The following is a 22,985-nucleotide window of genomic DNA, read 5'->3' on the forward strand; positions in this document are numbered from 1 at the left end:
CAATGACCCTGGACAGTTTAGTGTCCTTCGAACAGCCTCTTGGGGCTGATTGCTTCTCTCCTCTGAGCAAAGTGTTATTATCTGTAGGGGATAGATTTTAGTTCTTCAAAGGGGCCATGTGCTCTCCAGCCTCCTGGCCTTTGCTCATGTGGTATCTTCTGCCCAGAATGCTATCACTCCTTAGAACCTTCTCCTGGCTCGTTCTCACTAAACCAGGTTTCAGGTGGGACAGCCCCTCTTCCACAGAACCCTGTTCACTCCTCAAGCTGGGTCCCTCAGCCTTCTGTACTTCCTCTGTCAGAGTCCTGGCCACTCTGTGTTGTCACTGACAGGGGCAGGGCTGTCTTCCCCACTGGACTGTGAGATCTGTGAAGGCAGGGTCACCACTGGGTCCTCACAGTCACCACTGGGTCCCCAGCACAGGACCAAGCGAGGAAATGAATGAATGAATACCCAGAAAATCTCACACAGAGGCAGACAGAGACACTGAGACATCCAGATAGAGCCAGAGAGGGAAAGAGTCACAGAGATGGGTACTCTAAAAAAACTCGAAGCTCTTGGCTCAAGATTTATTGCTCCCTTCCTTTGTTCTCTATTTCCTGGGATGCTGTCCTCCTGGACGGGGCCAGAGCCCTAGTCGTACTGGTGGGAGGGGTAGGTGTTGTGCCCATTGTACTCATCGGTGGTGAGGCAGCGCAGCATGAAGTGGCCCAGGTCGTGTTTGGAGATGACCCTCGAGGGCCCTCGTCCATCCAGGGTCACTGAGTAGGCCCCAGTCAGCGGTTGGTCTCCTGCAAGGTAAAGACAAAGGCACTGGGTAAATCAGATGTCCTTTCCCCTCCTGCAACCAACATATGATCACTTCAATGATCATCCCAGGGTGTCTACAGTGTGCCCAGCCCAGATGGTATAAGATGGTATAAGAGCCAACAATGTATGAAACCCTTCCCACATGCAGGGCACTAATCTGTACCCTCTACTTCATTCACTCACTAAGTGAGTTTTTTTTCTTTTGGCGCAGCATGCAGAACTTCCCTGACCAGGGATCAAACCCTCGCCCCCTGCAGTGGAAGCGTGGAGTCTTAACCACTGTACTACCAGGGAAGTCCCATTCGCCAAATTCTTATTGATGACTTATTATATGTCAGGTGCTGGGCACCCTGAAAGGGACAAAACAGATATGAATCCCTGCCCTCAGCATGCAGACAGTCACTAGGAAAAGGCAACTAATAAGATAAGAAAGTAAAACAGACAATATGTTAGATAGTGAGAAATAAAGCAGAGAATGGGCTAGGGACTATTATTAATTCTATTTTACAAGTGGGCAAATTGAGTCTTGGAGAGAGGAAGTTATGTCCCATGGTTGCAAAGGGTGACTTCGCAGTGGCAAAGGCTACATTTGCTCTGTGCCCCCCTTGCCCTCCCCCACCATGACCTGGCTGTTACCAGGGCATCTAGCGCCTGCATTCTGACAGTGACCAACTTAACTTAGGGATCAAATGCAGCATACCAGCGCAGAGACAACCTGGAATCATATGCAATAAGAAACACACACCCTCAACCATATGGCAATCCTGCCAAAAATTTTTAATCTGAGTCTGTAAGAAAATAACTACAGAAATCCAGAACGTGGGATATTTTAAAAGACACCTGGGATAACAAAGTCCTACTGTATAGCACAGGGACTAAAGTCAATGTCCTGGGATAAACCATAATGGAAAAGAATATTAGAAAGACTGTATATATATGTTAAAACAAACCCAAAAAAACACCAGGCCTGTTATGTTTCATGTTATGAAAAACATTAAAAAAAAAAAAAAAAAGGATATGGAGGATTGTTCCAGGTTAAATATGACACAGCGACTAAACACAACACACGATCCTGGACTGGATCCTGATTTTGAGGGGAGGGGGAGGTTGGAAGATATTTTTTGGCAGTTGGGGAAATTTGAATATGGGCTGGATACTAAATGATGTGGTAGAGTTAATGTCAATTCCCTTGGTGCGATAACAGTACTGTGGTTCATATTCAAATATTTCTTCTTGGAAGATGCCTATCAAGAGGTTCTAGGAGTAGAGTGTGCCGATGTCTGCAACCTACTTTCAAATGGTTCAGCCAAAAAAAAGAAAGAAAGAAAAAAAGAAATATATATAAATACACACTTATTTAAAAAATATATATACACTACATATGTATTCACATATATACACATACACATTAGATGCATGCATAGATAGATAGATAGATAGATAGATAGATAGATAGATAGATAGATAGATAGATAGACAGATAGTTAGATAGATAGGGAAAGCAAAAAGGCCGAAATGTTAACAAGTGAACCTAGATGAAGGGTTTACGGGTACTCACAAACCTTTAATTTCTTTAACTTTTCTGGAGGTTTCAAAGTTTTCACACACGTACAAAAAAAGGACTGGGACTTCCCTCGTGGTCCAGTGGTAAAGAATCCGCCTTCCAATGCAGGGGACATGAGTTCCATCCCTGGTCAGGGAACTAAGATCCCACATGCCGCAGCGCAACTAAGCCCGTGCGCCACAATTACTGAGCTCTCGCGCCTCAACGAGAGAGCCGGCGTGCTGCAAACTACAGAGCCCACGCACCCCGGAGCCTGCGCGCCACAACTAGAGAAGAGAAAAAACCCGCAGGCCACAACTAGAGAGCAGCCCAAGCAGACCGCGCGCCAGAACGAAAAAGATCCCACATGCCTCAACAAAGATCCCGTGTGCCGCAACTAAGACCCGACAAAGCCAAAAAAAAAATAAGGAAGATAAATAAAGAAAATAAATAAATATTAAAAAAAAGAAGAACTAAAAAAACCCAACTTTGTGTTAAATAATTTTTAGGCATGCTCTCTCTGGATATTCACTTCAAACCTGGGAGGTCAAGAAGTAATATCATGAACCCTGTTTACAGATGAGGAAACTGAGGCTCAGAGGCCACGGGCCTTAAGTCCACAAAGTGCTGGGGCTGAGACTTTGCCCGGCTTCTCCGCCATGCCGCTTCACCACTGATTCAGAGCTCAGGATTCTCGTCTCAACGAGAATCCTGAATTGAACCTCAACATTGAGCTTACTTGAACCTCTATAAGGTGTGCAGGGCTCGTCTTTCTCCAAGCAGAAGGCAGAGGGCACAGCAGAAGTGCTCGTCCAGCAGTCAGGCAAATGTGAAGGGGATACAAGTGCCTGGCTCGGGCATCTGCACTGCGGTTCCCTCATCCCAGAATGTCCTCCCTTCCCCCAGACACTCACCTGATTCCCCCTGAGGGGAATCGTGGCCAGGCACACACTTCCTATGCAAGAGACATCATTTAGAATCCACCCCATATTCAGATTTCCCCAACTGCCAAAAAATATCTTCCGACCTCCCCCTCCCCTCAAAATCAGGATCCAGTTCAGTCGCCATGTCACCTTTAACCTGGAACAATCATTTTTTTTTTTTAATGTTTTTTCATAGCATGAAACATAACAGGCCTGGTGTCTGTTTTTTTTTTTTTAAACATATATATATATATATATACACATTCTTTTCTAATATTCTTTTCCATTACGGTTTAGCCCAGGACATTGAATGTAGTCCCCTGAGGTGGGGAATCAGGTGAGTATCTGGGGGAAGGGCCATCTCCTTAGAGAGCCTCTGCTTATAGCTGAGGCTTACTCTCTTCACCGAGTTTTTGTTTTGTTTTGTTTTTTGGCTGCGTTGGGTCTTTGTTGCTGCACACGGGCTTTCTCTAGTTGTGGCGAGTGGGCTTCTCATTGTGGTGTCTTCTCTTGTTGCAGAGCACAGGCTCTAGGCGTGCGGGCTTCAGTAGTTGTGGCGCACGGGCTCAGCAGTTGTGGCACAGGGGCTTAGTTGTTCCGTGGCTGGTCCGCGGCATGTGGGATCTTCCCAGACCAGGGATCGAACCCATGTCCCCTGCATTGGCAGGCGGATTCTTAACCACTGCGCCACCAGGGAAGTTCCTTCACTGAACTTTATGGTTTCTTCATTCAGCGTAGCACGACCCAACAGTAATACAGATCATCTATTTTGTTTGTCTCCCCCGCTAGAAACGTAAGCCTCATGAGAGCAGAGACTACATCATTGGTAGTTGTAATCATAGTCAGGCACACACTTCCTATGCAAGAGACATTTGTAAATGCATCTCTCCCTCGATCTGACTCTCTCTCAATGTGGATTCCAGACCTGGGAGGGGAAAAGAGGGTGTGGTTCCCTCCACAGCACCACCTGGAGGTGAGGCATCTTCCCCGGTATTAGCTCATGGGACATATATTTACTGAGCACCTACTACATGCCAAGCCCTGTTCTAGGCACTAGGAACACAGCTGTAATCAAAACAAGACAAAATCTGTGCTTCAAACAAAACTTCAGACTTCAAAATTCTAGTGTGGGAGACACGCGCTAAGTAAGATAAAGAAAGAGACGAGGGACTTCCCTGGTGGTCCAGTGGTTAGGACTCCACGTTTCCACAGCAGGGGGCATGGGTTCAATCCCTGATCAGGGAACTAAGATCCTGCATGTTGCATGGTGTGGCCAAATAAATGAATATATAAATGGGTTTAAAAAAAGAAAGAAAGAAAGAGGGCTTTCCTGGTGGCGCAGTGGTTGAGAATCTGCCTGCTAATGCAGGGGACACGGGTTCGAGCCCTGGTCTGGGAAGATCCCACATGCCGCAGAGCAACTGGGCCCGTGAGCCACAACTACTGAGCCTGCGCTCCGCAACAAGAGAGGCCATGATAGTGAGAGGCCCGCGCACTGTGATGAAGAGTGGCCCCGCTTGCCGCAGCTAGGGGAAGCCCTCGCACAGAAACGAAGACCCAACACAGCCAAATAAATAAATAAATAATAATTTTAAAAAAAGAAAGAAAGAGACGATGTGAAGCATAAGTCCCTGTCCCTTGAACGTAGGGCAGCCCCAGTATAACTTACTTCTTTTTTTTTTTTTAATATTTATTTATTTATGTATTTATGTATTTATTTTATTTGGCTGCACCGGGACTTAGCTGTGGGATGCGGGATCTTTTTAGTTGCGGCATGCATGTGGGATCTAGTTCCCTGACCAGGGATCGAACCCGGGCCCCCTGCATTGGGAGCATGGAGTCTTAACCAGTGGACCACCAGGGAAGTCCCATAACTTGCTTCTAATAAAGAGAAGACAGCGGAAGCAGCCCTGAGAGATCGGACGCTAGGAAAGGCGGCGTGCAGGTGTTCCAGGGACAGACAGTCTGCACCTACCACGAGCCTTGTCGTGAGGCTTCCTTCCACACGATTCTATTGCCAGCTACTGAGCAACGGCATGCGAGACCTCAGCAAGAAGTGCCCCCAGAGCCTAGACAGCTCCCAGTACTGAGAGAGTCATCACAAATGAGGGCTTTTGTTTTACGTTTTAAAATTTTGGTTAGTTTGTACAACAGAGATAATTGAAAAGTATGTTAGAAAGGAGATACAAATCAAGCAGGAAAGAGGATGTAAATTGTGGGAGGAAGGTTTGCAATTTTCAACTGGCCAGGGAAGGCCCAGTGAATGTCGACAGAGGACAGGAGGGGGCAGGCTGGTGGTAACCCTGCAGCTGGGTCCCCACCCACTCACCTATGTGTGGTGGCATCACAGCCACGTACTTCAGGCCCGACTCCTGCAGTATCTTGTGCATCCGGATATGGTCATCAGTCACATCCTGCAGTCTTGGGGGCACCTTGGACGGGTCCCACAGGAGGAAGGCTGTGGGGACACAGGGCAGGATCAGCCAAGGCTTGAGGACAGCCTGGCCAGGCCCATAGCCTGCAGGTCTCCTGCCAGGACCAACCCCTACAGGGGGCTCACTACTGCCCTCCAGTTTCTCCAGGCTTCTCACCCCGCCTGCTCCTATCCACTGTTACCTCCTGCCTAGACCATGGCAGCAGCCTCCTCCCTGGTCTCCCTGCCCCTGCCCCCCACATTCTGTTCCCCCGGCACAGCCAGAGGGGTCAGACTCATCTGTGACCCTATCTTACTCAGGGTAAAAGCAAAGGCCCCATCAGGTCCACGAGGCCCCACCTGACCTCACCACCCAACACTCTCCCCTTCACTCGCTCTGCTGCAGCCACACTCCCTCCCACCTCGCAGCCTTTGCAAATGCTGACCTCTCTGCCTGGAGTCCCCTTATCCTCCCACTGCTCCCTCATGTCCCTTCCCTTCCCCGGGAGACAATGTGTGATGGAACAAAGGTGAGGAGTGTGGACCATGGAGACAGTCCGGTTCCACACCCCAGCTCTGCCAGCCACAGGCTGTGTGATCTCGGGTAAGGTGATGGGCCTCTCTGTGCCTCCACTGCCTTAGCTAGGAAGCAATAAGAACAGCTACTATTCACTGAGCACCTACTATGTTCCACTGTGAATATAAGTACTACTCAAAGGAGTTTTGAGAGGATTAAGTGGCATTCATCGGTAAGGCACTCAGATGGTGCCGAGCACACGATAAGAGCTCAATAAATGCTGTTGGCATTAACTGCTCCTGTTACACACTCCGCAGCCTTCCTTTCAGATTATTCCGGGCAACCATTCGTTTAATACCATCTCCTCATAAATTGGGAGCTCTGTGAGGGTAAAGACCTGGCCTGTGTATACACGGCTCTGTTATTTCCTCTATGCGGCCTTCTCCCTGACCCCTTTTCAGGATGAGTCAGGCACCCCTCTGGGCCCCCAGAGTCCTCCAGGCTTCCCCTATCCCGGCCCTGATCCCCCTGCCCATGCTCCCCCCGAATCCTGGCCTTGACCTCTCTGCCTGTGCTTCCCCCAACCCCGGCCCTGACTGGTCACTGTTTGATGATGGCTCTGTTGCCACGTCCCTCCTACTTGTGAGAACCATGAGCACAGGGCCCAGGGCTGTATTGTGTCTCTGGCCTCATCCAGCAAGGTTCAGGCACTCAGGTGGTGCTCAATAAATACACAGTAACTTGGAGTGGCTCTAATGCCACCTTGTAGGAGCCCCTGGGCTGCCTGTCCAGTATGTACCCCCCACTCTTCAGCCCCACCCCTATGACCCCGCCACCCACCCGAGGTACAGGCCACGACCTTGTCCACGCCGTGGGCCTTCATGGCCACCACAATGTTCTGGGCACCCTCGGACATCACTGTGGTAGGACCTTAGAGGAGACAGAGAGTGGCTGTCACTGGTGGGTGGCGGCGGCGGCGGTGGCAGGGGTGGGGCTGGGGGCGGGGGTGGCGCTGGGGGCCGAGGTGCAGGGGTGGGCCGAGGGCAGAAGGGGGGCCCAGTACTGAGGTCATTGCCGGTGCCCAGCAGCACGATGACGGCGTCCTGCCCTGCCACAGTCTTGTCCACATCGGCCGCCTGCCGAACGTCACCCACTATCACGTGGGCCGGCTGGGGCCCCTCTGAGGGCAGCCTGGAGGTGTCCCGCACCAGCACTGTCACCTCATAGCCTGCAAAGAGGGGCAGAGAGGCAGGTCAGTCGGCTTGTGGGCTGGCACTCCCCGCCTCCAGGGGCTGGGTTCTGGAGGGTGCCATGAACTCCCAAATCCATCCCGCAGGTCCCCTGTTCTGAGACAATGGTCTTCAAACATTTTCGCTGGCATACCCACAGTTGATATCCAGCTGGTTGTTAAAATAAGGTGATACCTTGATGTCGGTTCATAAATAACCTGCTCTGATGCCTCCAAGGGTCTCTTCTTCCCTTCACTCCCCACTCCTGCGACTTCTCCACCCTCCGGCAACTAAAGGGTTCATGCCTGGCATCACACTGGTCTATGCCCCCCATCCATGGTCCTGGAGCAAGCTGAGGGACAGAGAAGGACATGAGCTGCCCAAAGGTTGTCCATCACTGGATTTGGTTCCCCAGGTCTTACTTCTGAAGGGCTGGGTCCTGTCTTAGTGGTTACTAAACAGTTTGAACATCACTTTGGCATGTCACCTCCCAAAAGAATTTTGGATAACTCTGTAACTCTGTGTCCCCTTTCTGACACATACCCTCCCTTTTAAAGTTTACAACCAACATATTTCTTCCTTTGTTTTAAATAATGGCAAAATATATCAATGTTTATGTGTATTGCAAAAAAAATAAAATTAGTAGTTGTAGTCTCTGTTATGTACTGAATGCTTGTGTCATATGCTGAATTCACATGCTGAAGCCCTAACCCCCAATGTGATGGTATTTGGAGATGGACCCTTTGGGAGGTAATTAGATTAGATGAGGTCATGAGGGTAGGGTCCCCATAATGGAATTAGTGTCCTTATAAGAAGAGGAAGACCAAGGCTTGCTCTCTCTCTCTCTACCATGTGAGAACACAGCAAGAAGGCGGCCATCTGCAAGCCAGGAAGAGGGCCCTCATCAGAAACCAAACCTGTTAGTACCTTGATCTTGAACTCTCCGCTCTCTAGAACTGTGAGAAATGTCTGTTGTGTAAGCAACCCGGTCTATGGCATTTTGTTATAGTGGCCTGAGCTGATGAAGACAGCCTCTAAATAGCATGCTCATGAAAAATGAGCCAGAGCTCGTTGAAGAAATGGCTGCTTGCTGGGCCACGCCAGGGAGAGGACAAGATGAGCCTGGAACATCTTATCTTGTACCTCCAGCTGGTAAGGTGGTGTTTAAAAAATGATGGGGTGATGTCAAGAGGACACAGAAGCCACTTGAAGGGGTTCCCACAAGGCAAATAGGGGGCAATATGATTTGTCCAGAAGAATACTGATGGCAAAGAATTGAAGTACATCAAATATACAAAAATCTGTGAGTTCATAATGATACTAAGAAACTTCATTGGTCATCATTGGTACCTATCAAAGGATGAATCCATTATTCTGAAAGTGATAAAGGAAAAGGGAAAACAACAAAATTGTTCCATTTCTCTCTCTCTCTCTCTCCCTTTTTTTTTCGGCTGCGTCACACAGCTTGCGGGATCTTAGTTCCCTGACCAGGGATTGAACCCAGGCCCTTGGCAATGAAAGCACGGAGTCCTAACCACTGGACTGCCAGGGAACGCCCCTGTTACATTTCTCTTGATAGCTGTCATCATATATGTAAAAAACAAATGATTAGAAATTTGTACACTCTGGGGCAGTGATAATGATAATAATGATACATAATATTTAGAGAGCACTCACTATATGCCAGGTGCCAAATTCCTTACATTTATTAGCTTATTTAATCCTCAAAGCAACCCTGGGTTTGAATTCTGTCTGGCCCTACCACTAGCTAGCTGTGACACTGGGCAAATCACTTAACCTGTCTGGGCCTTAGGGCCTTCATTTGTAAAATGACACTAATGATAGTCTCTACCTTATAGGGTTATTGTGGGTTTAAATAACATTTCTTTTTTATTTTGGCCGCGCCACACAGCTTGCAGGAACTTAGTTCCCTGACCAGGTATTGAACCCAGGGCCACAACAGTGAAAACGCCGAGTCCTAACCACTAGAGACCACCAGCGAACTCCCTAAATAATATTTCTAAAAGTTTAATGTAGTTGGTTGATTTTTAAAAAAAATTTTTATTTATTTATTTAGTTATTTAGTTTTGGCTGTGTTGGGTCTTCGTTTCTGTGCGAGGGCTTTCTCTAGTTGCGGCAAGCGGGGGCCACTCTTCATCGCGGTGCGTGGGCCTCTCACTGTCGCGGCCTCTCTTGTTGCGGAGCACAGGCTCCAGACGCGCAGGCTCAGTAGCTGTGGCTCACGGGCCCAGTTGCTCCGCGGCATGTGGGATCCTCCCAGACCAGGGCTCGAACCTGTGTTCCCTGCATTGGCAGGCAGACTCTCAACCACTGCGCCACCAGGGAAGCCCAGTTGGTTGATTTTTGACAAGGGTGCCAAGACGATTCAATGGGGCAAGTACAGTCTTTTCAACAAATGATGCGGGGACAACTTGATATCCATATGTAAAAGAATGAAGTTGGATCCCTATTACCTCACACCATATAAAAAAATTAACTCAAAGTGATCAAAGACCTAAATGTAAGTGCTAAAACTATAAAAATCTTAGAAGAGGGCTTCCCTGGTGGTACAGTGGTTAAGAATCCGCCTGCCAATGCAGGGGACACGGGTTCGAGCCCTGGTCCGGGAAGATCCCACATGCCGAGGAGCAACTAAACCCATGTGCCACAACTACTGAGCTTGTGCTCTAGAGCCTGTGAGACACAACCACTGAAGCCTGCGCGCCTAAAGCTCGTGCTCTGTAACAAGAGAAGCCACCGCAATGAGAAGCCTGTGCACCTCAACGAAGAGTAGCCCCTGCTCGCTGCAACTAGAGAAAGCCCACGTGCAGCAACGAAGACCCAACACAGCCCAAAATAAATAGAATAAAATAAATTAATTAAAAAAAATCTTAAAAGAAAACATAGGCATAAATCTTTGCGTCTTTGGATTAGGCAATGGTTTCCTAGCTATGACACCAAAAGCACACGCAACAGAAGAAAAAATAGATACACTGGACATCATCAAAATTAAAAATTTTTGTGCTTCCAAGGACACTATCAAGAAAGTGAACGGCCTCTCTCCCATAGAGCTGTGGGAGGTCCCTTTTCTCCTCAGCCAGGATTGGAGGCCAAGATCACCCCTTGAGGATCATTGTCAGGGCTGCCACAAGCGGGGCAGCCTTGTTTTCCTGCCTCAGATACCAGTAGTTGCTGGGAGCCCCAACTTGGTCTATACCAAGCGTGCTGGCCTCAGCCAGACTAGGGCCTGCTTTCCTTGGATCGGCTCTTGTGAGCCCCAAAAGTAGCTCGGCCCCTGCCTGCCCCACAGGCAGGGTCCCATACAGGATGGCGAGGCAGGGGGTGGTGAGGAAGAGCCGAGAGTGGGTGCTGGAGAAGAAGGAGCGCCGCCGGCGGCAGGGCAAGGAGGTCCAACCTGACACCCAGTACACCGGCCGCAAGCGCAAGCCCCGCTTCTGAGCAGGCGGCCGCGTCCAGTGGGACAGCTCGGGACCACACAGTTGTGAGCTGTGCCATCCAGCCCAGGCACTTGCTTCTGGAGGGTTTTCTATATTGAAGTGCCTACTTTATCAGCTGACAAAAAGTGTTTTAGAAAAGTTCTAAAAAGGTTTAAAGTTTTAAAAGTATTTTCTTCACTAAAAAAAGTTCTGAGAGCATCTTATTTTGTTCTAAAAGCAATAAACCACTTTCTGTGGAAAAAAAAAAAAAAGAAAGTGAAAAGACAACTCACAAAATGGGAGAAAAATTTTGCAAATCATATATCTGATAAGAGACTTGTATTTAGAATATATAAAGAACACCTACAACTTGATAATAAAAGATGAATATTAAAAGCTGGGCAAGGACTTCCCTGGTGGTCCAGTGGGTAAGACTCCACACTCCCAATGCAGGGGGCCCGGGTTCAATCCTTGATCTGGGAACTAGATCCCGCAAGCTGCAACTAAGAGTTCGCATGTTGCAACTAAGAAGTCCGCATGCTGCAACTAAAAGATCCCACGTGCCGCAACCAAAAAAATAAATAAATAAAGATCCTGCATGCCTCAACGAAGATCCTGCATGCTGCAACTAAGACCCAGCACAGCCTAAATTAATTAATTAATTAATTTAATTAAAAAAAAAACAAATAAAAGCTGGGCAAAAGATCTGAATAGACATTAGGTTATACAAATGGCCAATAAAAACATGAAAAGATACTCAATATCATTAGCCATCAGGGAAATGCAAATCAAAACCACAGCAAGATCCCATTTCATACCCACTAGGATGGCCATAATCAAAAAGACATAATAAATGTTGATGTGCATGTGGGGAGACAGGAACCCTCATACACTGCTGATGGGAATGTTGAATGATACACCTGCTTTGGAAGATAATCTGGCAGTTCCTCAGAAGGTTAAACATATTGTTACCACATGACCCAGCAATTCCACTCCTAAGTATATGCCAAAGAGAAATGAAAACATCTGTTCACACAAAACTCATACGTGGATGTTTATAGAGCCATTACTCATCATAGCCAAAAAGTGGAAACAACCCAAATTTCCATCAACTGAATGGGTAAATAAAATGTGGTATATCTAAACAATGTAATGGTATTCAACAATAAAAAGAAATGATACACATGCTACGATATGGATGAACTTTGAAAAAACAATTTTTTTGCTAAGTGAAGGAAGCCAGTCATAAAGAGCCACATAGTGTATGATTCCATTTATAGGAAAGGTTCAGAACAGGCAAATCCATATAAACAAAAAGCAGGTGAGTGGTTGCCTAGGGCTGGGGAAGGGGCTGAGCAGGAAAATGGGGAGTGACTTCTAAGGGTTTCTTTTGGTGGTGATGAAAATGTTCTAAACTGATTGTGGTGAGGTTTGCACGAGTCTGTGAATATGCTAAAAACCACTGAACTGTATACTTTAAATGGGTGAATTGTATGGTATGTGAATGATATCTTAAAAAAGCTGCTATTTAAAAAATGCAAAACGAAAACAAATGAAAAGATTAGAAGAGCATCTGGCACAGGAAAAAGCACTATGTGGGTGTTGGTTGTTACTATACCTTTTCACCAACTCACAATTTTTTTTCCCATCCTGGTCTAGTATTCCCTGGGCTCCTGGCCTCTCTCAACCCCTCCAACCCATATTTCACATGGTAGCCAGGTAGAGCTTTCCACTGTTATATCAAAGTGCCCTTGGCTCAGATCCCTCCCCCGACCCCCCCAGTGCCCTGAGATAGCCATGTTCCTTATGACAGACTTCAAGGCCCCCCAGGATATGGCCTCTCCTCTCTCACCTGTGCTGGAGCCATGGCCCTTTTCACACACTGAACTTCTTTCAGTTCCTCAAATGCATCATGCTGTTTCCTGTCTCCTGGCCTTTGCACGTGCCCCTCTGCCTGGAGCACCCTTACCCTCTTTCCCCAAAACCCCCAGCCAATTTTGTGCTTCCTCTGTCATGGCCCTACTTATGCTGACCTGGAATCAAGCAAGGGCCCTGTGGGTCCAGGGACTGTGACATATTCGCCACCATCTCCCTGACTTTTATATCAACACAAAAGCACATGATATACTGTCCCACGGACCTGGGTTCGAACTCTGGCTCCACCTCTTTTATTTTTGGCCGAGCCGGGCATGTGGGATCTTAGTTCCCTGACCAGGGATCGAACCTGTGCCCCATGCAGTGGAAGTGCGGAGTCTTAACCACTGGACCGCAAGGGAAGTCCGAGCTCCACCTCTTACCGGCTGAGGAACCGCAGGAAACACCTTCCCTGACTGGCCCTCAGTCTCCTCTCTAAAGTGAAAATCACAATCCCAGCATCCCCATCCTGTGTGACCACCTTTCATAAGGGAATAACACCTGTGCTGCCCTCACACACGTCGGGGAGCAATGGGAGCTTTCATGATGCCACCGCAGGCACTGGTTAATTACCACTGTATTAGTTAAAACGGACCCTAGTAAATCGTGGGTATTTTGGAGGAGAAACGTTCTCACGGACAGTGAGAGCTCTGACACAGGCCCAGCACAAGAGTGCCTGTTAATGGTACATTATTGGTGATTAGTGACATTTATTGAGGGCCTCCTAGGGAATTCCCTGGCAGTCCAGTGGTTAGGATTCCACAGTCTCACTGCTGAGGGCCCATGGGGTTCAATCCCTGGTCGGGGAACTAAGATCTCACAGGCTGTGTGGCACAGCCAAAAAAAAAAAAAGAGAGAGCCTCCTATGTGCCAAGTGCTGTGCTAAGCTCTTTCTGCAGATGAATGACGTTTTTTTCCAAAAATTTTAACACAACCCACATTTAAATTTTAATAGCAACATGTGGCTAGTGGCTACCTCACCAAACTATAGTGTTAGAATTCACAAATTTTGCCCTTTACAAAGAACGAGAGCATTTGTAGGTTATTTATAAACATTTCTTTTTCTTTCTTTCTTTTCTTTCTTTTTTTTGTTTAACAAATCCCTTACTTTATTTATCTTTTTCTGTTAATTTTTAATTTTGAAATAAATTCAGACCTATAGGAAGGTTGCAAGACCTAGATTCTCATATTTGCTTTATCTTTCTCTCTGTGTATATATAAAATATACACATAACATGTATAATTATATATGTGTATAAAGTTTTTTCCTAACGATGTGAGAGTCAGTTGTAGAGATCATGCCCCTTTTAAGCTTTTTTGATCTCAACCCTCCATACAATATAGATTTCACTTCCAAACCCAGTATACACAAACCCATACATATATAATTGAAATGAAAGTTTCATAAAACCAATATTTAACATGTGATACATTCTGACACTGTTGTGACCAATTAAATATATTTCAGAACTCATTATGACCCACAGTTTGAAAAGCCCCAGATTGCAACAACCCCACAAAGTAGGTTGTATTATATGCCCATTTTGAGGATGGGGAAACTAAGGCAATTTTAGGTAATTGGGCCAGGATCACACAGCTATAATCTGAGTTCTCTCAGCCAAGGAGTGCTATTGAGCACCAGCTGTATGCTGGACACAGTTCTAAGCATTTTCCATATATTGTAATATCTCATTTAATCATCACAAGAACCCCAGGTCGAGTTCTACTAGTTTCATCCTCACTTTACAGATATCTAGGTACACAGATGACAAGGCACTTGACCACACAGTTGTTAAGTGGCAGAGCTGGGGTTTGGAATGCAGACACACAGGCACCAGAGTCTGTGCCTGTCAGGACTCAGTCCTACAGAATCACTGAGGTAAAGAAAAGCCGAGCTCATTCAAGCCCTTCCTTTTTCTGATGGCAACAGCGAGGCTCAGGTTCACTGTGGCTCTGAAGAAAGCTGTCAGAGCCACAGTGAAAAGCCGGGGACTCCCCTAGGCCTCAACGCTCCACACCCACAGGTGCAGTCCCAGCTGTGACCAGCTGGGACCAGGACTGAGAGAAAGGTAGTCACATGGGAATCCAGCTCCTCAGGGTGACTCAGCAACTCTCAACTTCTCCCTCTTACTTCCTACCCAGGAAATGTTTACCAGTAAATTCGTTTCTCCTGTCCCTACAAGCCAAGATCCTCACTAGGTCTTCCCAGGGAGGGGGAGAGCAGTGGGCCGAATGGGGAACTTTCAGGCAGAGTCCCTTGAAGGCAGAGCTGGGCTAGGAGACGGCTGAGAGTGGGATCCTGGCGGCCTCCACCCTTTTGGGGCAACCAGATAGTCAATATCTTCAGAGTCACCAAGGCCAGCAAGGGTGGGGCGCTATATCTGGAAGTGTCAGGCTCCCATGGGGGCTGGTGAAGTCTGGACGGTGGGGGCAGGGTACTGCTGCATGATACTGATCCCCTTTCTTGCCCCCTTTCCTGGGGCAACTGCAAATTTTCAGCGCTCATTGACTTTCCCGGGACCCGTGTGCTCAAGTCTTCACCCCTGTCTCCGTGATCTTCTTTCCACTAGGTGTTCACAGCAACCCATCCCTCAGCCTTTTCAACTTTAAGCCTTGGTGCCCAAACCAAGAGCCGGTGGACTTTTGGCAGTTAAGAGCAAGCACCGGTGGGACTTCCCTGGTGGCGCAGTGGTTAAGAATCTGCCTGCCAATGCAGGGGACACGGGTTCGAGCCCTGGTCTGGGAGGATCCCACATGCGGCGGAGCAACTAAGCCCGTGCGCCACAACTACTGAGCCTGCACTCTACAGCCCACAAGCCACAACTATTGAGCCCACGTGCTGCAACTACTGAAGCTCGCACGCCTAGAGCCCATGCTACGCAACAAGAGAAGCCACCTCAATGAGAAGCTCGCGCACCATGACGAAGAGTAGCCCCGCTCTCTGAAACTAGAGAAAGCCCGCGCGCAGCAACGAAGACCCAACGCAGCCAACCAAAAGTAAATAAATAAATAAAATGTGGGGGGGGAAAAAAAAGACCCATTGGTGGTCTCAATAAAAACAAACAAACAAAGAACAAGCACTGGGTACAAATTCCAGCACTGCCACTTTCCAGCTATGTGACATTGGGCAGATCATTCAGTGGGCCTCAGTTTTCTCTCCTGCCAAATGAGGTGATACTAGTTCCCGCCGACATGAGTGCTGTGCGGATTTAACACGTGCTAAGAGAGGACAGTGCTGGGAGGCCAGCCCAATGCCTGGCTTAGTTAAGCCCTTGCTGGGTGTGCAACCACCAGCACCACAATAACAACTACATTTCGTCAGAGCACTGGATTTAAACCTGTCACTACAGTCCCCCAGCCTCCTAGGGCCAATACCTGTTCCTTGGGCTCACATAAAATTGGACCTCACAGCGTCCCCCGTTTCTGCCCCCCGTGGCCACCTGTTTTGCCCCCCTAGGTCCTCACACACTAAGGCACTGATGGCCCCAACCAGCCTCGGTCCGACCCCATGATGCCACTTCCTAAAGTTCCGTCTGTGCACCCCGTGACACCACCTGCCCGCCCCAGCTCATGCCTGCTTGCACCGCCTGCGCCAGGGTGGTGAGCCCGGTCCTGCCGGTGGCGCCGAAGATGGCAATCTTCTTGACGGTCATGCTGCGGGGTCGTGAGGGTGCGAGGCCGCGGAGTCGCAGGACACGCGGGAACCGACTGGTTGCTAGGCCTCCCTCTCCGTCCTTTCCTAGCGGGAGAGACGGGGCGGGGCCGCTCAGAGGGCCACGCCTCAGCCAGCCTCCTGCCCCAGACTCCGGCCGAGGGGCGGGGCCATAAGGCCACGCCTCTAGTTAAGAACGGGGTGGGCGGGGCGGGAGTCGGCTCGCCTACGCCTGCGGCCCAGCACTGCCTTCTAGTCCGCCACTTAGACTGGGAGGCGCGGCCGTATCTGGCGGTCTACGGCGGTGAACCCAGTGCCCCGCCTCCGAGCTCTAAACTCCCAGGGCGGGGCGGGGCGAGCGCGGGCCACACCCACAACTGTCTCCTTAGGCTGATCTGGGACTCACACTACGCCCCAAGGCCTCCTCTAGGCTACAAGGGGAAAAAGTGAGGGAGGACAGTGTGGGTGTGTGGGTGTGACACTGTGTAACTGCGTGTCTATGTGCCCGTGTGGCCCTGTGTGACTGTGAATAACGCCAAGGGAGAGCATGATTGTGGGTGATACCATGTGCCATTCTCTGCGTAAAACACCGTATTACAGTATGAGACACCACGTGTGGAGGACATTGATGAGACTGAGACCTTGTGGTGACACTGGGTGACAGTGTGTCAGTCTGTGATGCTGTATGCATCCATGCCGCTGGGGGATATGGTGTGAGTGTGGGACATGTGTGAGTTGTGTTATATGGGAGTGTGTGACTCTGTTAGACAGTGTGTGACACTGCGTGTGTCATGTAAGTTGTGTGACAACGTGCCATCATTTGAGTGTGACTGTGGGTGTTGACTGTTGTTGTGGTGCTATTTGTGACCTGTGACTGTGTGATGTGTAAGTGGGTGACAGTGCAGGATGTATGACCCCCATGTGAGTGTGTAAGGGGTGTAACAAGTTTGAGTGTGTAAAAGTGTGTGATGCTGTGTGATAGTGAAGCTGTGTGTGATGTGTGAGTATATGACACTCTTTGTGACCTCATGGAGGTGTGCAACAGTGTGTGGCATATGTGTGCTTGTGTATGACACCGCGTGAATGGTGGTGACAGTATTTGAGTGTTTTACAGTGTGTGACGCTGTCGGGCCCTGTTCCAGGGCGGGACGTCGTGTGAGCTTATGACTGCGTGAGACGGTTTGAATATTTGACCCTGTGTGACCCCATGTGAGGGAGTGGCAGTGCGAGTGTGTGGATGTGGATAATGTCTGTGACGCTGTAGGTGACCCCGTGTTTGTGTGTGGCAGTGTGGGACTGTGTGACCCCGTGAGAGTGTGGACTGTGTGTGACGCTATCTCGGGCCCCTGCAGCTGTGTATCACACACCGTGGCCGGGTGTGTGACCGCGCGTGGGCCGGCGCTGCAGGCGGCCGGGCTTGGCGGGGGACCGCGGGCGGGAGGGGGTCCCGGGGGCGCGCCGAGCGCGGCGGCCGCGCGAGCGGGAGGAGGCGCGCCGGCGGCCGCGGCGCATGCGGATCTGGCCGAGCGGCTGGGCCGGTGGGGCCGAGCAGAGACTGCCAGACCGGGCCGTGGACGCCGACAGGGAGGGCGGTCGGGCACGGTCAGCAGCGGGGACAGCGGCACCGGCGGCCGCGGGCCCAGGTGAGCGGCTTGGGGATGGATAGCCCCTCCCTCCAGCATCTTCCCACCTGCCCTAGCATCCCTCCCCCGCGCGCCTTGGGCATGGCCTGAGCCCCGAGGGTCCCCCCGGCTGGGGGAGGCGGAGCGTCGAGGGCAGAATCAGCTCCCATCCCTCAACCCAGTCCAGCCTCCGCGCCATGCGTGGGTCTTTCATCCAAGCCTTGTCCTTCCCAGGCCCCTCTCCTTGGGAACGGTGACTAGACTGCAGGGAGACAGAGGCGCGGCCTTGGAAGGGTTAAAGCATCCTATCTCAGGTGCCATCCCCAGCCTCGCCCGGCCAACCTTTCCTGGAGTCTGCAGGACACCCCCTTCCACCTCCGCCACCACCTTCTCCCTTCCTTCTCCCGTTGAATCACGTAATGGCCAGGGCTGTTCCACCGCCAGACTGCCTGAGAGATTCACGAAGTGCTAAGTGCCTCTCCATCTCCAAGTATCCTCCATTGAGGAAACACTTGTGCTCACCGTTTCACAGGGAGGGAAACTGAGGCACAGAGAAGCCAAGTCAAAGGTAATCGGGTTTAAAGATACAGCAAGAATAAAGCAGGACTTGAACTCATTTCTGTCAGACTCCAGCACAGGCACTTTTATTTGCTAAGATATGTGACTGGAGGATGAATAATAATAGCAAGGCCCATGTATTGAGGGCTTGCTGTGTACTAGATACCATGTTCCCTGCATTATTAATCCTGTCATCTTCAAACACCCCTAGGAAATGGGTACCATTATCATTACCACTTTACAGATGAACAAACTGAGCCCCAGAGAGGGTAAGTGACTCAGCCAAGGTCACACAGGTGCCCACTTACAGCTTTCCGTGGAAGAAGGGAAAAATAATAATGGATTTTTGAGTGTCTGTTGAAAGGGACAGTCTCCACTACACTGACCAAGACCTAGACCCTGCCTTCCTAAAATCTGGTGAGTTGGCAACTGTCGGAATATTTTAAGAATGGGGACACTGATCTCCTCCCAACTCCCTCCTTTCTTAGTCTTAGAATCAGGCCTGGGGTTCCAGAGGGTGGAGGAGATGTATCTAATGTCTCCCACACCCTTAAATTTCATATTTACAATCTGGCAGTGTTCTAGAACATAGCTCTGGAGTCAGACAGTATGTCAGTTAGCTGTTGCCACAATAATGCTGCATAAGAAACCACCCCAAACTCAGTGTCTTAAAACACTAAGCATTTTTTTAGCCTCAAGTCAGTCTGAGGTCAGCGACTTAGGCTGGGCTTATATGAGCTTATTCACCAGTTAGGATGGGTAGGGGGATGTTGACTGTTGGTTGCTCTAGCTGACCTTCGCTGTGATGAGGGCCTTGGACCTGGACTAGCCTAGTAGTGTTTTTCTCATGGCCACAGTCAAACACAAGCAAAAACATGCAATGTCTCCTGAGTCCTGGGCTCAGAACTCACCAGCACTTCTACCTAATACTGTTGGTTAAAGCAAGTCATGTGGCCAAACCCAGAGTCAAGGGGTAAGGCATGTCCCCCCACCCTCCTCTTCCATTCCTCCCATCCCCAGAGTGGGAGAACACTGAAGAGTTATATGGCAAAGGGTGTGGCTATAAGGATGAAGAACTGAGGCCATAAATGCAGTTATTTGATCACAGTGACTACATTTGAATCCTGGTTACTCACTAGCTGAGTGACCTTGGGCAAGTGAATTAACCCCTCTGTGCCTCAGCTTCCTCCTCTGTAAAATAGGCTTAATAGTACCTTTCTTTACAGAATTAAATTTGTGGGAATTAAATAAGATAATGCATATAAAGTACTGAGCACAGTGCAACTGCTCAATAAATGTGAATTATTGTTATTACTGCCTTATAGAGTTCTATTGATAACAATGCTATCTTTCTAACAATAATAACAGTGACGATTTTTTTTTTTTGCCGCACGGCATGCGGGATCTCTGTGTCATGTGGGATCTTAGGTCCTCAACCAGGGATCGAACCTGTGACCCTTGCAGTGGAAGCGCTGAGTCTTAACCACTGGATGGCCAGGGAAATCCCAACAGTGACAGTTTGCCGAGCCCCTACCCTGCACTAAACTTGGTGCTTGACCACAGCCCTATGATGTGGTCAGGGTGAATATTATTGTCATTATTATCATGTCCCTTCTAAAGACAGAGAAATTGAAGGTGAAAGGGAACAGGACTCACAGCCAGGTGCTGTTAGAAGTGGGACCTCTGAACTCAGGCCCTGTTTCTAGCCCTAACCTTCCTCTCCTCATCCCCAGGCCTCAGCTTCCCCGATGGCGCAGGTACCAGGGGAAGTGGATAACATGGAGGGGCCGCCAGCCCCTAACAATAACAACCCTGCAGCTCGCTGGGAGAACCCAGATCGGGGCTGGGAGCGAGAGCAACCAGCCGCCTCCACCGCGGCTGCCTCACTCTTTGAGTGCTCGCGGATCAAGGCCTTGGCAGGTACCTGGAGGAGGGCTGGGGTGCGAGGGTGGGAGGGAAGGAAGGGAGGAAGCTGCTGGGGTGGTGTCTTTGTACCCTGATGGCCTGGAGGTTGGGAAGAGAGTTACAGACATTTGGACCTTGAATCTTTAGACCAGCACTGTCCAATAGAACTTTCAATGATGATGGGAAAATGTTCTGTATCTGTGATGTCCAATATACTAACCACTGATACTTGTGGCTGTGAGCACTTGAAATGTGGCCAGTGCTATTTGAGGGATTGAATTTTTAATTTGATTTAGTTTTAATTAATTTAAATTTCAATAGCCACACGTGGCTGTGGCTGCTGTATAGAGCAGTGCAGCCATAGAAACTTAGAAACGTATCAGTACAATCCCAGAAACGTGGGACTTTCTAAGCGGACTTCCTTAGAATCCCGAAATGCTGAAACCTCGCATCTTAGGACCTTGGAATGTCATACCCAGAGATTCTTTGAACCCAAGACCTTTAGAAGTGGAGACTCGTGTAAACAGAACTTTATAATCACAGATCTTAAGACATTTTAATCGTTGGCTCCTAGGCTCTTAGAACATCAGAAACTTAAACTCTAATGCACATAGATCCTTAGGGCTTTATAATCCTAAACCTATAGGATCTCAGATTAGAAACGTGGACCCTGAGCACTTTAAGAGAGAATAACCACACGTTCATGTTTTTCGCACTGAAACCCTCAGTCTTGGGACAATTTCAATGGTTGGTCACCATACTTGGTTGTTTTAGGACAATATAAGCAAAGACCAGAGAACTGTCTAGTTATAGAATCTTAGGACCTTAGACCTTTGGAACTGTAGGCCCTTGAACTTTAGGACTTTGTATTCATGGGGCTTTAGAACCTCAGAAGTGTTTAATCATCAATATTAAAGTTTTATGAACGAAGACCCTTCAGAGACATGTAACTCCATAATCATAAGCCTTTAAAACATTAGACCCTTAGCACGATGACCCTTGGAATGTTAATATCTCAGAAACATGGGGTGTTATACACATAAAATATATATTGTCAAGAGTCATGAAATCTTAAAATCCGAAAGTCAGAATGAGTTCGCTTAGAATCTCAGAATTTTAGTAACTCAGCATTTGACAATCATGGGATCTTCAATATTAAGATTCTTGGAAACTTATAAGATGTCGAGCAGGTTGTTAAACTCAAGGGCCTCTGGGAAAGCAGGTGACATACACGAGTGAGTGGCCTGGGGGCTGTGGTCGCCCTAGTCACCTGCTCTAACAATGGGGAAATGCAGGCCCAGAGCTGCTAGCTCTGATGTTTATCTGCAATTTCCCAATCAAAAAAACCAAAAACCAAAAAACAAGAAACTGTAAGTGCACAAAGTCTGAACCAGATTCAACCCATGGATGGCTAGCTTCCTCTGGTTTAGACACCTAGAAGAATATAAACATATACTCGTGGAAACTCTAAATTTTTTTTTCTATAAATTTATTTATTTATTTATTTTTGGCTGCACTGGGTCTTCGTTGCTGTGTGTGGGCTTTCTCTAGTTGCGGCAAGCAGGGGCTACTCTTCGTTGCGGTGCGCGGGCTTCTCATTGTGGGGTCTTCTCTTGTTGCGGAGCACGTGCTCTAGGCACGTGGGCTTCAGTAGTTGCAGCACTCAGGCTCAGTAGTTGCAGCACGCAGGCTCTAGAGCGCAGGCTCAGTTGTTGTGGCTCATGGGCTTAGTTGCTCTGCGACATGTGGGATCTTCCCGGACCAGGGCTCAAACCTGTGTCCCCTGCACTGGCAGGCGGATTCTTAACCACTGCACCACCAGGGAAGCCCAAAATTGTATTTTTAAAAAAATTTTTATTGTTTATTCTTTTCTTGGCCGTGATGCACGGCATGTGGGATCTTAGTTCCCCAACCAGGGATCAAACCTGCGCCACCCCCGCCTTGGAAGTGTGGAGTCTTAACCACTGGACCACCAGGGAAGTCCCAAAATTGTATTTTTAGACTCATAGATTAAAAAACTTGGGAACGTATCCACTTAGAATTCTAGAATTTATTATTTCATCCACAAAATATTTAGTCAGTGACTGCTCTGCGCCTGGCCTGTCCTGGACAATAGGAGAGACATAGTGGTGACTGAGGCAACCCTGGTCCTGCTCCTCCAGGGCTCCCAGTCCTGTGGGAAAGTTAGATCCAGCCCAAAATGATGACCCACTGGGATCAGGGCCGAGATGGGGGAGGCACAGGCAGAGGCCAGACGTGCAAGTTCAGGGCTGTAGGAGACCAGATGAGGGGCCTGATCCAGTCTAGAGAATCAGAGGGCTTTCTGGAGGAAGAGATGGCTGAGCTGAGCCCTAATGGACAAACAGGAGTGAAGCCTGGGGAAGAGAGTGGAAGAATATTCCAGAGAGAGGGAACAGCATAGTCAAGACCTCTAGAAGTTGAGAGTGGCTGGAGTGAAGTGG

The 22,985-nt window shown here is 48.8% G+C and overlaps 2 protein-coding genes and 2 long non-coding RNA genes across 9 annotated transcripts in view; 1 reads left to right on the forward strand and 3 right to left on the reverse strand.

The window, feature by feature from the left end:
* Positions 1–543: 543 nt before the first annotated feature.
* BLVRB (biliverdin reductase B) lies at positions 544–16,555 on the reverse strand. 2 transcript variants are annotated; one of them, XM_082367812.1, is made up of 5 exons: positions 16,361–16,555; positions 7,270–7,434; positions 7,047–7,136; positions 5,606–5,734; positions 544–791 (listed from the first exon to the last, which is right to left on the reverse strand). In XM_082367812.1, the coding sequence occupies exons 1-5, from the start codon at positions 16,437–16,439 to the stop codon at positions 634–636; spliced, it is 621 nt and encodes a 206-aa protein (XP_082223938.1). In that variant the 5' UTR covers positions 16,440–16,555; the 3' UTR covers positions 544–633. The 2 variants fall into 2 exon arrangements, with proteins under 2 accessions (XP_082223938.1, XP_082223939.1); XM_082367813.1 differs by lacking the exon at positions 7,270–7,434.
* On the reverse strand, positions 1,569–5,597 carry LOC309616795. The gene is made up of 2 exons (XR_014237595.1): positions 4,890–5,597; positions 1,569–4,601 (listed from the first exon to the last, which is right to left on the reverse strand). It is a non-coding gene; the product is annotated as an uncharacterized lncRNA (long non-coding RNA).
* LOC309616794 lies at positions 9,521–16,351 on the reverse strand. The gene is made up of 2 exons (XR_014237594.1): positions 11,162–16,351; positions 9,521–10,495 (listed from the first exon to the last, which is right to left on the reverse strand). It is a non-coding gene; the product is annotated as an uncharacterized lncRNA (long non-coding RNA).
* A 1,428-nt stretch (positions 16,556–17,983) lies between the features above and the next one.
* Positions 17,984–22,985, forward strand: part of SPTBN4 (spectrin beta, non-erythrocytic 4) — a 73,459-nt gene continuing 68,457 nt past the window's right edge. For 4 of the 5 annotated variants that reach the window (XR_014237727.1, XM_082368541.1, XM_082368540.1 and 1 more), the window contains exons 1-2: positions 18,002–18,081; positions 20,352–20,538. Coding sequence is in view for 4 of the 5 variants with exons in the window: in XM_082368541.1 (XP_082224667.1) it covers positions 20,367–20,538 (172 nt within the window). In the remaining variant the exon portion in view is untranslated. Of the gene's footprint in view, positions 18,082–20,351; positions 20,539–22,985 lie in introns of all 5 variants that reach the window. The other variant, XM_082368539.1, reaches the window with a different exon arrangement.

This window comes from Balaenoptera borealis (genome assembly GCF_965194805.1).
Source record: "Balaenoptera borealis genome assembly, chromosome: 19".
NCBI classification, from domain to species: domain Eukaryota; kingdom Metazoa; phylum Chordata; class Mammalia; order Artiodactyla; family Balaenopteridae; genus Balaenoptera; species Balaenoptera borealis.